Consider the following 18,742-nt stretch of genomic DNA (forward strand, 5'->3'; position numbering starts at 1 on the left):
GTAGGCATTGTTCTAGGCACAGAAGATACTAGAAAACAAAACTGACAAAGAATTTGAAGATTAGATTCCCATGGGATGTGTCTGGCATATAGTGACCATGTAATGCCTGTGAAGGGATCCAAAAATGAAGGAAGATCATTCTGAGGACTAGCTGTATGGACTAGAAAAGTCCAGTGTCATTGTTCTCATCCTGACTCTGGCAGAGTTCTCTGATGATTGGGAGGGACTTACCTATGTATTCTGCCTTCCATATGCTCAACTGAAGCTCAACCACAGGACATGGTGAGGAAGGGGCAGGATGATTACTGACAACAGTAGGGCTAAGAATGGAAAAACCTGGGTTCTAGCCCCAGCAGGCCATACCATCAACACTTTAACAAAGGCATTACATTTCTCCTGTTCTTTTCTATGGATGCTATTGCTGTCTTTATCTCTTTGGGGGTCTTTAACATATTTATTTTAAATCCCTTTCAGAGAATCCTATTATGGTTCTCTTCTCCTGAGTGAATTTTTCTGTGAGTTGAGTTGACTCTTTTAAAATCTGTTCCTCAGCTTTCTTTCTTTTCTTCTTCTTTTTTTTAAATCATTTTATAAACCCTTTATTGATAAGTATGGACATTAAGGCCCTGGGAGCTTAAACAATTTATTATTTTTTTCTATTTTCACTATTTTATTTTATTTATTTTTTATTATGTTACGTTAGTCACCATACAGTACATCATTAGTTTCTGACGTAGTGTTCCATGATTCATTATTCGAACATAAGGAATAGCATTAGAGGACATTAGAGGAAGGAAGGGAAGACTGAAGGGGAGGAAATCAGAAGGGGAGAAGAACCATGAGAGACTATGGACTCTGGGAAGCAATCTGAGGGTTCAGAGGGGAGGAGGTGGGGAGATGGGTTAGCCCAGTGATGGGCATTAAGGGGGCACGTGTTGGGATATTCCTCAGCTTTCTGACCCATATTTAAGCAGTTGAGTCAAATATTTCCAAGGACATAGCCCTCTCAACAAAATTTAGCATATGTTTTCTAATTTGTAAACTGGGGGAAAAATACTTACTCTGGCAGGCATAATTTTGAGTACAATGTGAATGTTAAGCCTCTAAAAAAGATAATCAGCATATCATAGATATTTGATAAATTAGATTCTTTATTTTTAACATATATAATTTGGGTTTCAGAAGCATAAAAAACTAATTTTGTCTTTTTTATGGATAAAGATAGTGAGGCTCAAGATAATGCATTTGAGATTTTAAACATTTTTAGTCCTTGAGCTGAAAATTTCACCTCTGTGACTACACTGTGCCATAAGTGAGATAACCAAAAGGCAATGTGACATTCCCAAAGGTCCAAAGGCAGAATTAATGAATAATTAAGTCAGGCTTTGAACCTAGATCTCCTGACCTTTAGGCTTTCATTCTATCACCTGTAACTAGATATTTTTCAATTTAGTCTTTTATAACTTATATAAGACCCAACTTTACTAAATCACTGAATGTAGAAGAACAAAGTTCTGATGAAAATTTTTGTATTTAAATCTCCACCAGCAAGCTAAAGATTTTCAGTGCTTTGTTCTACTGTGATATTTTCAGGAGCTCCACGCAGCCCCAGGCATCAAGGTTTTGGAGATTTGGCATGGAATTCGTAACACCTACAGACCGTTTAGACCAAGTGACTTAGCAGTGGCTAATTTCTTTCATACTCCCTCAGCACCCACTGAGGTCAGGTTCAGTACAGCATGGATCAGATTTTTCAGTTATTTTTTCTAACCATTCTAATCTTGAGCTTCTGCCTGAAGTAGCAATCTACTGCTGTATTGGTAAGGATATATTCTGCCTTTATGGAGACAATTTCATTTTAAATTACTTTTCAGGTCAAACGCTGCCATTTAATAAAGGTTTGGAACCCTATATAAAGTCAATAAAAGGCATTAAAATCACTTATTAGTCATGGTATTTTCTTTCCCTATCACCAACTAGATAGTTTTGTTTTCATAGCTCCATTGGATATAGGCTCATTCCTCATTTTTTTCCCTGATTTCCTTTTATAACATACAGACATTACAAAAAGTAAATCCCCCTTCATACGCAAAAAGCTATGCCATTTTACAAACAAAAATTTTAATAGAAAAAAAGTCAAGCTTCTGATCCTTAATAATTATTTTGAAATATTTAGCTAGGGAATTCGTCAAAAATTAACATGACTCTACCATCAAAGAGGCAAACTCTACAGATAGTCTATGGGGTTTATCGTATGCTTATTTATAAACACTTGAAACGGACTTCATTTTTCAATGACTATAAGCAAATTTCACTTTACTACTTCTCACTGGAAGGGATAAAAATGAGATCACATGCACTTCTGATTTTAGTTCAGTCTAAAGGCATAGTTTACCAAAGAGAAATTGGGCTGAAGTCATTATAATGCGGTGATCCTGACCAAGTGGGAAAACTTAGCATGGAAACAGCATTTACCCATGACACACTTCAATATTATTTTTTGGAGCCTATCACTATCTCAAACTGAATCCATTATGATTTAAAAGTGTCTTTTTATTGATATTCATTGTTTTTCAACCTGACAGTGGCCAATGATTCATATCAATCTTCTTTTAACATAGGAATTAAAGAGTTTGCCATATATCTTAAACTGAAGGACACTTTTTCAATAGGTCTCAAGATTTTAATACAGTTGTCATTTGAAAAGCCTTACCTCCTCTCAGTTGGAGAGGGGTTTAGAAAAGAATAAGCCAGCTCTGTCGATAAGATTGTTTTTATCTGAAGCAGTGAAGGATTCAAAAATTAGTATGACATATCGATGATGCCTTTTTTTTTTTTTTAAGGCATTTTTATTCTCTAAGTGCAGGAACACTGCAGTTGGCTGTCAATCATTAAACCACAAAATGAAGTCCTTTGCCTGGCAAAGAGATCTGCAACTATACCAATATTGGTAAACTAACCACCAAATTATAGCCTTTTCTCTTGCCTCACCCAGATTTCACAGGGGCTGCACACCCAAATAAATGCCTCTTGGCTACCCATTCATCTAACAGCTGGAAAGATGACACTTGACATTTGGAAACTTTCCTGTGAAGATTGCTGCAAGGCTTTCCCATTAGCTTCCTGGTGAGACTGTAAGGTCGAATAAGCTGCCTCGAAACCTGCAAAGGGTAACGGAAATGCTCTAATATTAAGCCTGGGCAATTTAAATTTCTAATTCTCAAATCATAGTTCTTCAGATATTGTAGAAACCACTGGAATATTTCAGGGCAAAAGAATGCCTTTGAAGATGTGAAATTAAAATGATATTTTAAGCAATGATAATGATAACAAGTGTCTTCAAAGTTGGCACTGAAGTTCTTCTAAGCAATGGAGACTTGGGCATAGATAAGTTCCTCCAAGTTTGTTTTCTAAAATCCCAGACTGTCACATTTTCAGCAACTGCTCATCTTTGTACCGAGCAATAATCTTTAATATGAGACACAGTGGCTATCATTCTTTAGATTTGATTTTCGCATCATAAAAAATTATCAGAGATAGCTTTAACATCCTTACAATCCAACAACGTGGGCTCTTTTTGAAAATCAGTGAACCTGCTATAAAATAAAAATGTAAATATTCCATTATGAAGACAATGCTGTGATCTTAAAAAATTTTTCAAGTATAAACATATGCCTTTGTCCTCTTTAGAAAGGTAATTCCTTTAAAAGAGATCCCCATATCAAAAAGTTTTAATAACCTGACTGTTCACTAAAGATATAAGAAAGACAAAATCCCTCACATAATCTTCAACCCTAAAAGTGGCAGAAGGTGAAAGATTTCATTTATTGATATGAACGCACATAATTCAATTAGCTTTATAGCAATGATCCTTTCACACTGTGCTCAGTTTTTAATTCCCCATCTTCAAAGTGTCCTTACAATTTTCTATTCTTGTTTGTTAACTCAGTATTTCTCATGTGAAAGATTGACAAGAATGAATAGGCCTCTCTAAATGTTCAGTCATATGTTCAAATGTAGATAAAATTAATAATATGATTAAAAGGGAAAATGAAACATTTAAAAAGTATACGCAGAAGGGCACTAAAGAAAGAGGAGACATGAATGATGTCACTTTCAGTCTTGAATTAATCAGCATCTGGGACGGAAATAACTTTTTAGAGGTCAGTTTAGTGATGCCAATTGTACAATTGTACCTCATCAGCAACAATGACAGACAGGGATTCTTACAGATGTGCACCTCATGGCCTCAGATCACAAACCAACACAAGGGCAAGCCTTGCTTCCCTATGCCATTCCATCAACAAATCCACCAAAAAAAGTCTTACCTCCAAAAAATGGAATACTTAGCTATGACCGGACTCCTTTCTCTTCAGACTAAAATCACAACTACCATCTTGTACTCACTCAATGGTGAGACTATGGCATGAATCTCTCTCCACTAGGTACTGAAATCACAAATTCATTTCACATAGCCTATTGAACTGCCATCAGATGATAATGACTTTCTGTCACTCTTGACCTGGGGCAGATTTGAACTAGTGACCAAGAGGTTAAAGGCTCTGTATCTCATTACCAATCCCCTGAGATACCTAGTCCCCTCAACAACTACTGATTCTTTAGAGCCTCAATCGAACCAAAAGAAAACACACAAAAACCTCAAGCAGGAGAAAAGTAGGCCATCAATGCAAGGAATTTGTAATAGTTTTGAAGAACTTTGAAAACTCCTATTTCAAAATGTACCCCATATACTATATACAACTCATTAGAACCACAATAACTATTAGAGAACTTCACTACGACCTTCATTAAAATATCATATATGCTTCACTGTAGAGCTGGAAAACACTGTAGAAAGCTAAAACTTAAAAGACACCTGTGCTCTGTGATCTTATAGGGTTAAGAAAGACATTTTAGACCCAGTATGATGGCAGAATATTTATGTGTATATCTTGTGTATATGTTCAAAGATAATTCTGCCACAAGAATTTGTTTCAAGGGGGATGACAAGTTGGAAAGAATAACACAGATTCATAACTAAAATAATCAAAACAGTATCAAAATAATCAAACCCTTAACATGGATACTTATTATAGGAATACACCATGTTTAATAAAGGATAAATTTTGAGGAAGACACAAAAAGAATATCATTTGGGAAGATGCAGGTAGGCAAACTCATGTATGTAGTAGAACCACTGAAATGAAGCCAAAAATGAAAAAAAAAAAAAGTAACTTTTTGTTGTTGCTGAAAGCTGACCTCAAATGGTGGCAGTGAATAAACAGTACTGTGTAACCACTCAACCTCAGTTCAGTGACTCCTAAACTCACTTGTAAACACAGCAACCAAAACTTTTTTTTTTTTAAATATGTTTAATGTTCCAATGCCTCCTTTCCTATCCTCTGCAGTTTCTCATCGTGTTTGAATTTCACAGAAAGAATTCTACTTGAAAGAAAGGAGGTCTTCTTTTCCTTTTCATTTCCTGTCTATATTTGAAGATTCCTTATATAATTCCTTTCCTTTATTTGAATTTCTATCCCTACCTATCCTTTCCATATTTATCCTTCCACTAATAACTCTTGTCTTTTGCCCCTCAATATTTATCTTTATACCACTGCAAGCACTTCTCTTTTGGAAACATGCAAGTTTACTCAATCCCTTCCACTACTAGTAATAAATACTGTGGTGTTTCAGTGTTGCATCTAAAACAGAGTAAATTTAAAATAGAATTCTGAATCACAGAATAATGACATGGAGGATTGCTCTAATGATGTAATCAAATCCACAGGTTTACAGATGATAATTTCCATATACTTGGACCGATTTTATTTGACAAAATGTCTCATGTTGGTAAGATCATCTTCTCAGAACTACCATGAAGACTTCAAGGAAAAGGAGTTTCTTATCTAGGATCAGAACTTAGAAGCATTTAGCCTATATTCCATTTACAAGTTTTCTCTTAATGGAGGACATAGCACAGTGTGATAACACATAGCCTTTTATCCTCTACATTTTTGTGATGAAATGTGTGTTTCCACGTTAATACTAAAACAAAGTGCTCAATTTTCTAAACAATTGTATTTTGGTACATTACTGACATTTTTGTCAATATACCATTTTGTAAATACATTTTGTATTAAGACTTGTCTTTGGTACAGAAGGACATTAGGCATCATATGGTTTCCTTTAACAAGCTGGTTGCACCTAACAGACTCACTAGACTAATAACATCTTCCCTCCTGTTCCTCTGTGAGGTACAAAGGAAGGACAAGCAGTGCTGAGTCTCTGTTATGAGGAGGGTACCTGTGTGTCTATGAACTTTCTACCCTCCCACTTAAGTTCTGTGCTTACGGAACCAGTTGTATGGTCCTCACCCCATTTGTGTTGGTTATAAACGTAAATCAAAATTGTATAAATTGAAGAGCTCTATGAATGTGAAAAGAAAGGGGGTTGAGTCTGTGAAAACTAAGTTGAATATTTTCAAAAGCTATGATAAAGGTGAGTTGCTAAAAAATAAGTTGCTATGAAATTAGATGTGGGTTAAACAAATGAAATGACTGACAGGCAATCATACAAAAATCCAGGAAATTTCTCTTTGTTTCTTGAAAGTATGGCTCCACTTTAGAAAACAAAACCAGAAGTTGTAGGCAGCATGTTATAAACAGGTTTACACAAGAAACATGATAGAACTCTAACCATAAGATTAAAAAGAACTTGGCTCTGCTTTTTTCTCTTTTTAAGAAAAATGAAGAGGAGAACAAACCTATGGGTTTTAAAATTAAATGACATGCTTAACATACATGTATATCCTTTTCATAACTCCCCATTTTAACTTTTTCAGATTAATCAACTAATTATTGATTTTTGTTTCCTAGACTAAGAGCACTTTTTTATATTCCTCTGTTTTTTAAATGAATGTTCTGGATTTAACCAACTTATTGTTAATGAATTTCTGGATTTACCTATGTAATTAAAGTACCTCATCTTTATCCTCAATTAACAATTAAATTTAGGTCCTTAATTATATTAATTGAGCTAATTATCCCTCTATTTTATTTCCCTGGAAGTTAGGAGATGTGGAATAATCTTAGTACTTTTCTAGTCACTTAGTCATTCTGGTTAAGGTGTATTTTTAATCAGAACTAAGTTATACATAAGCTACGATCTCCAATCACAATCTTCTGATTTCAATTTCAACTACAGAAGAACTCTCAGGCAGAGTTCTAATGCATTATTTTATTTTTAAATTTTAACACATACTGTAGGGGAAGATGTCTAGGCCTGCAGATGATTAGCAAGAAGAAGAAACCAGAGTTGAAAAATATTAGGAAGTAGTTCAATCCAGGGGAAAATAACAAACAGACATACGTATGTTCAAATCCTGGCTTTGATACTAAGAGGATACTTAACCTAGAACAGATTTCTTTAACGACTGGGACTTTATTTTTAAGAGCTATGAAATAAAGATAAGGATACCCATGGGGGTACCTGGGTGGCTCAGTCAGTTAAGCCTCCAACTCTTGATTTTGGCTCAGATCTATAATTATTACAGGGTCGAGATGCAGCCCCACTGTTGGGCTCCAAGCTCAGGATGGAGTCTGCTTGAGATTCTCTCTCTCTCCCCCTCTGCCTCTCCCTCCCCTGGCTCTCTCTCTCTCTCTTATTCTCTCTCTGTGAAATAAATAAATTAAATCTTTAAGGAAATAAAAATATAAAGATAATGATACCCATTATAACCAAAACCTACACAATATATAACAGAAGCTAAACAAACAGTAGCTGTTATTACAATGACAGTAAATATAAAAGGTATGTCCAAGGAGGGTAAAAATTAGGGAGCACTTTTTTCATGAGTCTTTTCCAATAATTCTAGTCAACACTGATCTCTGCTCTTGGACTACTTTAGAATTTATTGGTTGTAGTAAAATTAGCTTTCGATTTTATTATATGTCTGTTCTCTATGTCACATGGGTAATCTTTGCACTTACACATTGCTAAAAAGCAACTTTTGAAGAAAGGTCGATGGGTTCATGTAGTTAATTTATTTTCTTCTTAGTACAGAACTTTTTGTCTGTCCACATACATGTACACATGCATACAGATATGCACACAAAGACAAACACATGCACATTGGCTAAATAAATAAATAAATCCACTGGAAAGATGCAAGTGAAAGTGCAACAAATTTTAAATTCAATAGAATTCAACAGTCATTCTTACAGTTACATATTCTTTCCTTGGGTATACTCAAAATCATTTTAGATACTCAGTAATTCTTATTCAAGCAGAAGAAAATAATTCAAATATGCCTCAACTCCTACTAACATCATAGTAATATAAACAACAATGGTGAAGTCATATTGGATCATTTAATAGCACAACTAAATAAAAAAGATTTTTAAAGATGCCTCGGTGGCTCAGTCTGTTAAGCAGCTCCCTTCAGCTCAGGTCATGATCTTAGGGTCCTGGGATCAAGCCCAGGCCTATATCCATTTGGATCCCTGCTCAGTGGGGAGCCTGCTTCTCCCTCTCCCCTGCCCCCCCCAACTCATGCTCTCTTTCACTCTCTCTCTCTCTCTCTCTCAAATAAAATCTTTTAAAAATAATAAAATAAAATAAAATAAAGAATTTTAAGAAGGGAAATGTTGACAAATTGGAAAATGTTTCTATTAATACAAGATTATTCTATTAATACACTATCACTTCTTTATGCAAACAACTCCTACCACATTTCTGCTTCATTATACACCCCACATTAAAATCCTAAACCAGGTATTCTTATCATATCCTAACCCCAGCATAATCACAGATCTTTTCTCCCATTTTTCCTACATACTCTCTATGTTCAGGGCCTGCACAAACTCAGAATGCCTTTTGGTGAAACTGAAAGAAGCCACCGCACAAGTGTAAGTCTTACAGCACAAGCAGAAAGCACCTTTGTGACAATTTAAGAAGGCACTCCCTCCCCTGAATTGAAGCGGCACAACAAAAGATACCACTGTTCAGGGAGTGGAGCTTGGTCAGGATTTCAGCCAGCTAGTACCCTTATCTGGGTCCCCCTGGGCAGTAAGCAAGCTCTACAGTCTTAGCCAGCAGCCCCCTTTAAGTTCCACCAATTCAAATCACTGTTTTTCTTATCCTCCCTCTTTGTGTCTGGATTTTGTGAAGCCTTTGCTGACTCCACATCCTGACTGATACCCACATCCATATAAAATCAATCATTATCTCTTTCATGCTACCCTGTGCCTTTACATTTTTTATTACCGAGTTTATTATATTGTATTAGATGTATGTTTATACCACTGTCTTTTCTACTAGACTGTGGGATTATTAATGGCAAGTTTTATGTTTTAATTCACATTTGTAAACCTACAGATTAGTACTATCTAAAGATGAAAACAATATTTTTTAAAAAATTGTTTATTGAATAAATGAATGAATCCATGCATGAATGACTACATGGATAGCCAGAAGGATGTATATGAATTAAATAACAAATGACTAAATAAAATGCTTTCATAATTACCAGCAATAGCCTCTTTGAATCTTTGTCTGTTAAAAACCGACACTATGCTTTCTCTTCAAAATGTCCTATTTTGTAATTGTTCTCTAATACCATTTTAACATCTCTAATTATTATTGCTCATTTATTAATAAATAGTTTATTTACCCCTGAAAAGACCATGTCCTAAAGTGACGAAGTAAGCCCTCAAGTCACAAAGTTTGAAAGTTTTGGAACTGGGTTTGAAATCAGGTCTGTTTAATTCAGAGGCCAAATTTCTAACTGCTGTGTTTTACCTCTCCTCATTTATTCACTTTGGTACTCTCCCAAAGTCAAGTATCTTGGGCCCAACAGCTGGTACTCAATAAATGGTAACTGATCAAATTAACTAATGAAATCTAAGTGAAGCTCTCTTCAGACAACTATGGGAATTACTGAAATCCCAACAGGGGTATCTTTAAATAATCACATGAGTCTGAAAAAGCATATTACAAATAAATTCAAAACATCCAATTGCAGTGATTGCATGCATGAATTAATACTATAATGTGTGTATTAAATCATTTTTAAAGTACACTATCTAGTGTTCCATTTCCCCCAAAACTAATGTAAAACACAAGACAAGCAGTGATAAACCTTCACTCATGAATACACTTCAGGCGTTATAAAATTTTTCTTAATGGATGTTGCATTTGAAGGAAACATTATTTATTTACAGTGTTAATGAACTTATATAACAAACTCATTCATTTTCTTAACTCCTCTTTAAATTCCTTTACAATGAATTATCTCATTCTACGTATTTTTCCTATTTAATAAATATAGATGAATGCACTCTTTATTTTGAGGGCATAACAATACACAAGCATGGCAACTGGCTTTGCAGAGACAGATCAGTAAGAAGGCTTCTGTCAGGGAAACAAGGTGCCACAGAGCACACAGGAGGAACATGTTCTTGAAAGGGGAGGAGGAAGCAAGACCTGAAGGACAAGTAGGATAGAAACAGATGAAATGAGGGGAGTAGGGAAAAGGCCCAGATTCAGAGGTCTTGGTGTGCTAGGGGAAATGCAAGTTAGCATCACAAGCCAAGGAGATCAGGCTTTATCTTGAGTGCAAAGAGGATCCTCTGAAAGGTTTTACATGAAAAAATGAGGATCAGACTTGTACTCCTGAAGGATGACTCTGGCTGCAGTATAGGTTCCTTGGATTTGACAAACGGAAGAAGTGGAGGCAATTTTAAGAGGCGATAGAGGCCAGAGCTAAGGTAATGACAGTGTGGAGAGAGAAAAATTTCACTTTGTCTATATGTTCCTTTTTAGTCTTATCACTGCAACAGGCAGCAAGGTGGAAGTGTTGATTTTACTTGACAGAGATTTTACCTGCTTTCCATTTCTACTCCATCTTTAAAATGCAATTCAGTACTTTGTTTGACAAGTCCAAAGCCTTCAGCCAAAACCAAAACTTTTACTGGTCAGGAATTTTTTTAATTTTATATTTCAAACACTATCATTCCTAGTAATATGTATTTTAAAGCATGCACACTTTTCTTTTTCATCATACCTATAAGTCCGTTTCTTTCCTTTTATGAGTAAGTGGAAGCTAAATAAAATGATTTCTCATTTTTTTTCAGTACACATTTATTAGATTCAGGGACGTAAAAGATAAAAGTAAAGTCAAAAGAAAAACACCTTTAGGAATCCTCTCGAATGATAACTGTGAAGTAAGACAAAATCACAATCATCACAAATATAGTAAATATTCTCTAAGTACTTTAATCTAAAAGCTATAAATGGATTTAAATCTCTAGAAAAAACATTAACACATGCCATTTTCCACTGTCCCTCATTCAATTTTACCTTTCAGATCTGTTCAGTATCTCTGACTTCCCACCATTTTTACTTTTGCAGACTGAATTAATGCATTCACTAGGTATCATCTGGCCTTGCACAAGGGCCTTTTCTCCTATCTCCTGATTCTAGTCTCATTTCTTCAAGAAGTTAACAGAATGGTAAGTGAGATGTCTGGTCAACCAAAAATTGTATTCAGCACAAAAAAGCAAGCAAATTAAAGTAAGGATATGAAAGAGTCTTTACAGAGGTAGAACTGACCAGATACATACATGAGAGAGAGAGAGAGAGAGAGAGAAGAGGAGAATAAAATTTAAATAAATGGTTCATAAGTAAAGATGTGTACAACAGTATTATCTATAATGAGAAAAATATGTGTGCATAAACACACTAGTGTAAATTTTTCAACTATATTTTAAGAAGTAGCTTATTCTGATTGTATTGTTTTCTACTTTTCTCATAAACTTTCTTATTATTTCTTTCTTTTTTTTTAAGATTTTATTTATTTATTTGACAGAGAGAGATCACAAGTAGGCAGAGAGGCAGGCGGAGAGAGAGGAAGGGAAGCAGACTCCCTGTTGAGCAGAGAGCCCGATGCGGGACTCGATCCCAGGACCCTAAGATCATGACCTGAGCCGAAGGCAGTGGCTTAACCCACTGAGCCACCCAGGCACCCCTCTTATTATTTCTTGTATATATAATAGAGTATTTGTTATAATATCATGTGTTCAAGTGCTTGCTTTAATGCCATTATGCAGTAAAAGAAAAAGCTGCGAGGCCTATTTTGGTTTCAAAATGGAATTTGAAAACTGTATTAGTCTTGAGTAATCTAGAAGTCAGTAATCTAGAGGTATAATAAACACTGACTTAGAGGCTTTGAAGCTGGGTATCAGAAATGTTAAATATTGGAGGTGGAACAGGTTTGGGAGAGTATGTTTAGTTTAATACCAATGAAGTAGAAATGTAGGTAACCAAGTGATGTCCAGTAAATCTGAAATATAATGAGACACAAGAGTGAAGATTATCAGCAGACAGCTGGATCACGGAAGAACAGAGATGGAAATACGATGAGGGAGTTATACAGAGGTACAACTGGGACCATTGAGAGTGCTGTGACAAGAAGAGTAAAATGAGGAGATAGGAATACAGGGTGAGGGGCACCTGGGTGTCTCAGTGGGTTAAAGCCTCTGCCTTCGGCTCAGGTCATGATCCCAGGGTCCTGGGATCAAGCCCCGTTTCGGGCTCTCTGCTCGGGGAGGGCAGAGGCCGCCACCCCCACCTCTGCCTGCCTCTCTGCCTACTTGTGATCTCTTTCTGTCAAATAAATAAATAAAATCTTTAAAAAAAAAAAGAAAAGAAATACAGGGTGATAATTTTTGCAACAGAATGAGCAAGAGAAGCCAAATCAGGAGTCCATCTTGGGCAGCTGAACCTCTCCACTGTGTATCTCGGAGACTATGGAGACTCTCCAAAATATAGGTGTGACAAAAACTGGAGCAAGAGCTACTACCAACTTTTGCTCCCTTGGGTTCCCAGGTTTCTGCCTGTTAAAACTGCATTCCTTTTCCCTTTTTTCCCTAAGTCTCATCCCTTTGAACTTAGGACTAATTTGGACAGCATTCTTAATTTTAGATTTGTCATCTCCACAAAATGTTGTTTCCTAAATCACATTTTTATCTCTATGCATGACCTGTAAGCTGGTTACACCCACTTTTAGAGACCTTAGAAACCAGCTACAACCCAGACCACAACAACCCAAGCCCCCAGCACTCCTCAGAGACACTGGGCTGAGGTGCGATTAGGTCAGGGAATTGAACATAAAAAATATGATACAATCAGTACCAAGTCCAGGCTGTACCTGGTAGTAAGAAGTCCTGCATAGGTTACAGAAAAAAGATAGGAGGACAACTGTAAAAACTAAATGGTCATGGCAAAGAGGAAGAAAAATATTCAAGGAAACATGAAAGACAAAGTGAATTTTGTCAGTGTATGGAAAACAAACAAAAGAAATTGAAAGAGAGGCAGACAGCATGTTATGAATAGAGACTTTCCCAAATAGGAAAGAAAGAAGAATTGTATTTATAAGAGTAAACCTTTCCAGAAACATTTTGTATAAAGGAGATCACTATATCTACATTTAATCCAATTACAGAGCAAGAAGAAAACGAAGCATTTTGTCAAAAAGTAGACAACTGAGATGTAGTAATTATGGCTTTTTTCTTCCCCATAACCACCCAGTTACTGTAAAAGTATGTTCAACTTTATATTTTATCATTTTTACATTCTGCATTTGTTTCATAAGATTAAAGAGTGAAAAAATTACAATCAAAATTTATAAAATATTTGTTTTCTTTTCAATTAGGTACATAAAATTGGGGAAATGGATAGGAATCCATCTCATTCAAATGGACAGACAACATAATTTTCTGGACTGTGTAAGATCATTAGGAATATAGATCTTATCTGCTATCACATTGTGTACCATTCAAATTTGATAAATGTATTATCTATGTCTTTAAGTCATTGATAAATATTTTGAACACAGCAGAACTAATAACTTCATGGGATTTCCCTATAGAAATGCACACTGAATCTTCAATCAGTTAAGTAGTTGTGCTATCCAGTCCATGTTAAAAAAATTTTGTCCAAGTAAATATATGTATAGGTATATGTCATATACTACCATATATAAATGCTCATATGAATTCCAAGCAAAAATAAATGAAGAAGTATATATCCATTGGAAAAAATTGGCTAAAAGTGATGACAAATGCCCACCTGTATATATTTGTGAATGTACCAAGAAGCTTGCTTTCCATCATTCACTGATTCCACTGTAGTATTAGCCACACCAACAATATCACCACCTGCAAACACCCATGGTTCACTGGTTTGCATAGTTTCTGGATCTACTTCTGGGAGATTCCATCTGTTAAATTTTAGAGGGCTCAAGGCTTCTTTTACTGGAAGAAAAAAAGTGAAAGACAAGAGGCAATGACTAATCTGTGCATCGTGTAACAATAATTTGAAAATTAAGAAAAATTATGACTTAATTATTGTTCTAGGGATTCAAACAACTGTTATTAATGAACCATAAAAATTGAAAGTTAATGAAATACCTGAGTTAACAATACATTTAAAGCATACTGACTTAATCAGTTCAAAGTATACCTCACATGTAGATTTTAAAGATTACAGATTTGGGCAATATGTCAGATCTGGTATTTATGTCTAGAAAGTACAGATCCAGGAAGAAGGGAAGCACATCCTTTCAAATATTTTAATGTGTATAAAATCCATTTAAATCCCTTTAAATGAACATAAAATTAATTTTCTAAAAATTTCTTTGTCCACACCATTATTCTTATGAATATGATATTACTCATATGATCCTAAACTTGTTCCTCTCTGTAACAGGTAAAAGCTATACTGTGAATTTGGGTCAATGGCCATTCTCTTCCCTTCACAATAAGAAATTTTATAAATAAAACAAGACAAAATCTTCTACATTTTAACCAAATTATTTGCACCTAATGTTAAGCAATTCAGTGGACCCAGAATACAGCTACATTAGCTATCAGATTCTATTTTATAAAAATCAACAAATGCACACACTACCATTGGTTCTTTGTGCATATTGCTTTGTAAAAAATTTTAAGTTATTTGCTATGTTATAATGAATCTAAATGTGTTATGGAACAAGAAAGATTTTGAGTTCCTTTAAGAAAAATATCTAAAGAAATATCCTTGAGTAGACACATAATCCTAATAATTGGAAGAGATCAAAGATGTAAGTTACCAAAAGGGTTCATCAAGAGAAGAAGGGCATAAACATAGTAGCACCATCTGTAATGGAGCAAACTGAGCCAGTGTTCCAGATTAAATGCTCTCTCCAGGTATTCATGTCATGAATTTTAAGTACAGCATCTTGGGACAGACTTATGGTACTATTCTTTACTTTCATTCAAAAGAGAATATAACAACTTAAATAGATTGTAAGTTTTTGGAACACAAAAGTTAGTTCTTAAATAAATTAATGAGTCAAGTTTAAAATAAAACCACCAAATGTAAAAAAAAAAAAATTCTGATACCTAAAACCATTTCTTCTAAACAATAATAGAGAAGCAAGACATAAAAATAAACCTTTGTAATTTTCTATCTGAAGGATATTAGAATTTTAGAAAACTATTACAGAATTACTGTTGATTATCTGCTCCCCATAAGACTGTAGGTTCCATGAGAATAGCAATGTGTCCATGCTGCTGGCCACTGTACCACAAAGCCTACTACAATAGTTGCAGCATAGGAGAAACTCAAGTCAATGCATGAGTGAATGGATAAACGAATGAATGAATGAATGAACAGATGGGGTAATGTTATTGTGCTCAGGTTTTTATTTTAAAAATCTGATAGTGTTTATATCTCTGATGTGATTTCACCTTTCATCGAGAGTAAAATTAAATATTCATGTAATTATTTTCAATGCAGAACGGCATTTTGAGAAGATCTTTCTAATGTCTTGTCTTTAAAGGTCACATGAAAAGATACCTTTATCATTTGCTCCCCATCGCATAACGGATCATCACTACCATCTGTTGACAGTTACTTGAGTTGCAAAAGAGTCAATAGTGAGCATGGCTTATCAATTCAACCTATTACAATAATAATGGTAACTGGAACACACCACCATTGAATGGTTTATATAACGTGAGATAGAGCGAGTAAAAAATAATTCTCCTGTAAAAAATGACCTTATTTGTCCAAGACTTTGATATGCCTTTGTTCTATATAGAGAACTGAAATAAAGATTTTTAAATGAGAAGGAATCCAAAATTATTTCACCAGATCAGAGCCCTTTTATATATGTTCCTCACTTTTTTTTTCTTTTAAACAGGAGTATCCTTGAAGGTTAGTACAGATTTCATTCTAAGCTTGAGCAAGGTAGGGATTATGCCTTAGTTATCTTTGATTTCCCATAGCAGCTATTACAGTCAAAGACATATATACTGTGAAGTTTTTGAAGCTTAAGCTTCAGGGTCTCTCACTGGCATGGTCCTCTTTTAAGGCCCTGTACCTAAATTTGAATTTGTAATTCTTTTTCTTTTTTTTATAAAGGAGACCTCAAATTATTAATAAGCTTCAGTCCTCACAGAACTTGAATTAACCCTTGAACACAGTGCATTACACACACCAGGTGCCGACTAAATGCCTGCCAAATGAAAGGGAAGTGCTTTGAGGAATATGCGTTATAATTCCTTGTGACTTAAAAATGTAAATAGTGTGATTTACTCTAATATTAGAGCTTCATCACTAACTTGGTCAATAAGTAGTCAGGAGATGTTACTGTAAGTTTATTAAGTAAATCTTGCTTTTCTTAAAATATTTAGCACCAACACCGTAAGCCATCCTAGAAGCATTTATTTGTGAATTCAAAAGCACTATTCCATTCATGGGTCTTTCCATGATGTATGCATTGTATGAGTCTATGTCCCAAACATTCATAATACTCATGTTTACTTTTGGAAATGTGTTCTTTCCTCAATATTTGATTCGTTTATCCTTGAAGTCTTCTATGTGAATATTAACTGTTTTAATTATTTTATTATTTGTAATATCCAGCGAACCTCACTAATAATCAAACAACTCTCTGACACTGTGTTCCAAAAAAGAAGAGGATTTTTCTCTTGTATTGAAAATTATCTCAGTCCCCTTTTAAAAACTCTCTACTCAATTTTCTCCCTAATATTTTTAGAAGACTTCAAGTTTAGCATGTCCATAGTTTCATTTTAAAAATAAGTAGAAAAAACAATGAGGTCAAGCAGTAGGTTATGATGTTATTAATATATTACAGCAAAGCTTACATCATTCAAAATAGAGATCATTTGTTCCCACTTTAATATCCATATGTTGACTTGTCAATATCTACAAGGGATTTTTGGCAAAATAGAATAGAGACAACTTATATGACTATAAAAGAAATGCTATTAGGTAAAAAAATGCTTTCTATAGTGGCATTAAGGAGCTAATGCAAGAATGACTTCATTACAACTTGAACATCAAATGACTAGGATAATATCCCTATTGGCTCAGCGGGCTCTATATTTAAGTATATGATCTATATGCATCCACCTATATATTTGTATACACATAAATTCCAAAATTTATAATAAAATAGAGATAAAGGAAGGGGGAGATAATCCATTAATTTTTTGAAACTCTGGCTCAGATTATGAATCCAAATAACATCTTTCATGATTTCAATGACTCTTGAGATATAGTAATTCCTATTATCTAACCATATTTTGTAAGCTTCAAAGTATTCAATTTAGAACTTAAATCGAGGATTCGGTGAAAAAAAATCCATATGTATTTTATGCACAATTTGTCAGAAAGAAGTTCATTTATTTAGCTGCTTCTTATGAGGAAGACTTTCAGCCTCCTCATCATTGTAACTATACTTCTATGAACTCCTCACAGCTCCCTTACATCTCTGCTGATACATTTAACTTGAAATACAATGAAAATAAATCTCAGAAGCACATCTTCTGTTCTGCCTTTATCTAGCTTGGAAGGAGTGAAAGCATAAGTGGATGAAAAATGTATATTTACATTTGCAAACCAAATAACTGCTTGCCATTTCCTATGAAGTGTTAAATGAATATTAATAGAAGGATTGTATTTTTTCTTCCTTGTTTATAAAATAACGGGAGTGAGGGGAGAGGGATTTTCTGTTACGATATGCGCACTTTTCCCACAGATTTCCATGAGGTTGCATCTTGATGGAGACTGCAGCATATGTCCCAGTGGCTCCACAGTTGAACAGAAAAAGAACTTGAAAAAGAACCCTAAAACATGCTTATTCACAGCCTATATTATTCTGCAAATGGGAGAGAAATGTGTTAAGTGATATGGTGCCTGGAATTTTATGCAGTCTTTAAAAAGAACGAAAACATCCTTAATTCATACCAAACATTCAAGATTTATGTTAATTTTCTGCTTTAATTACTACTATGTTCGAATGAGCTTATTTAAAAAACAAAGACACTCTGAGGTGGCTTTAAAACAAGAAATGGTTTTGAAATAAGAACTTTTAGTCAATTTAATGTTATGCATGAAATGATTTTTTTATATAGACTTAATTGTATTGTGACACACAAGTTCTTCAATAAGCCACAGCTTAAAATTGCAGAAACCGTCCCTCAGGGACACATCACTAGCAGATGCAGATTGCCAAGGTCAATTAAACTGATGTAGCTGTGCTGTCATATACATAGAAGAGAAACCCACGAGCATATGACAAGTATATTTCTCAGTATTTATAAAAAGATGTCAAGAATGTTATATTTTAGTACATAAATATAAATTAATTCTGCATAAACAATAAAACAATACA

At 34.6% G+C, this 18,742-nt stretch overlaps 1 protein-coding gene across 2 annotated transcripts in view; it reads right to left on the reverse strand.

Annotated features, from left to right (window-relative positions):
* The window catches only part of DPYD (dihydropyrimidine dehydrogenase), an 829,985-nt gene that overhangs the window by 421,862 nt on the left and 389,381 nt on the right, over positions 1 to 18,742 (reverse strand). For both annotated transcript variants that reach the window (XM_032867196.1, XM_032867195.1), the window contains exon 12: positions 14,128 to 14,312. In XM_032867196.1, coding sequence (XP_032723087.1) covers positions 14,128 to 14,312 — 185 coding nt within the window. The remainder of the gene's footprint in view (positions 1 to 14,127; positions 14,313 to 18,742) is intronic.

Source organism: Lontra canadensis, unplaced genomic scaffold (genome assembly GCF_010015895.1).
Source record: "Lontra canadensis isolate GAN:19392208 unplaced genomic scaffold, GSC_riverotter_1.0 scaffold33, whole genome shotgun sequence".
Classification (NCBI taxonomy): domain Eukaryota; kingdom Metazoa; phylum Chordata; class Mammalia; order Carnivora; family Mustelidae; genus Lontra; species Lontra canadensis.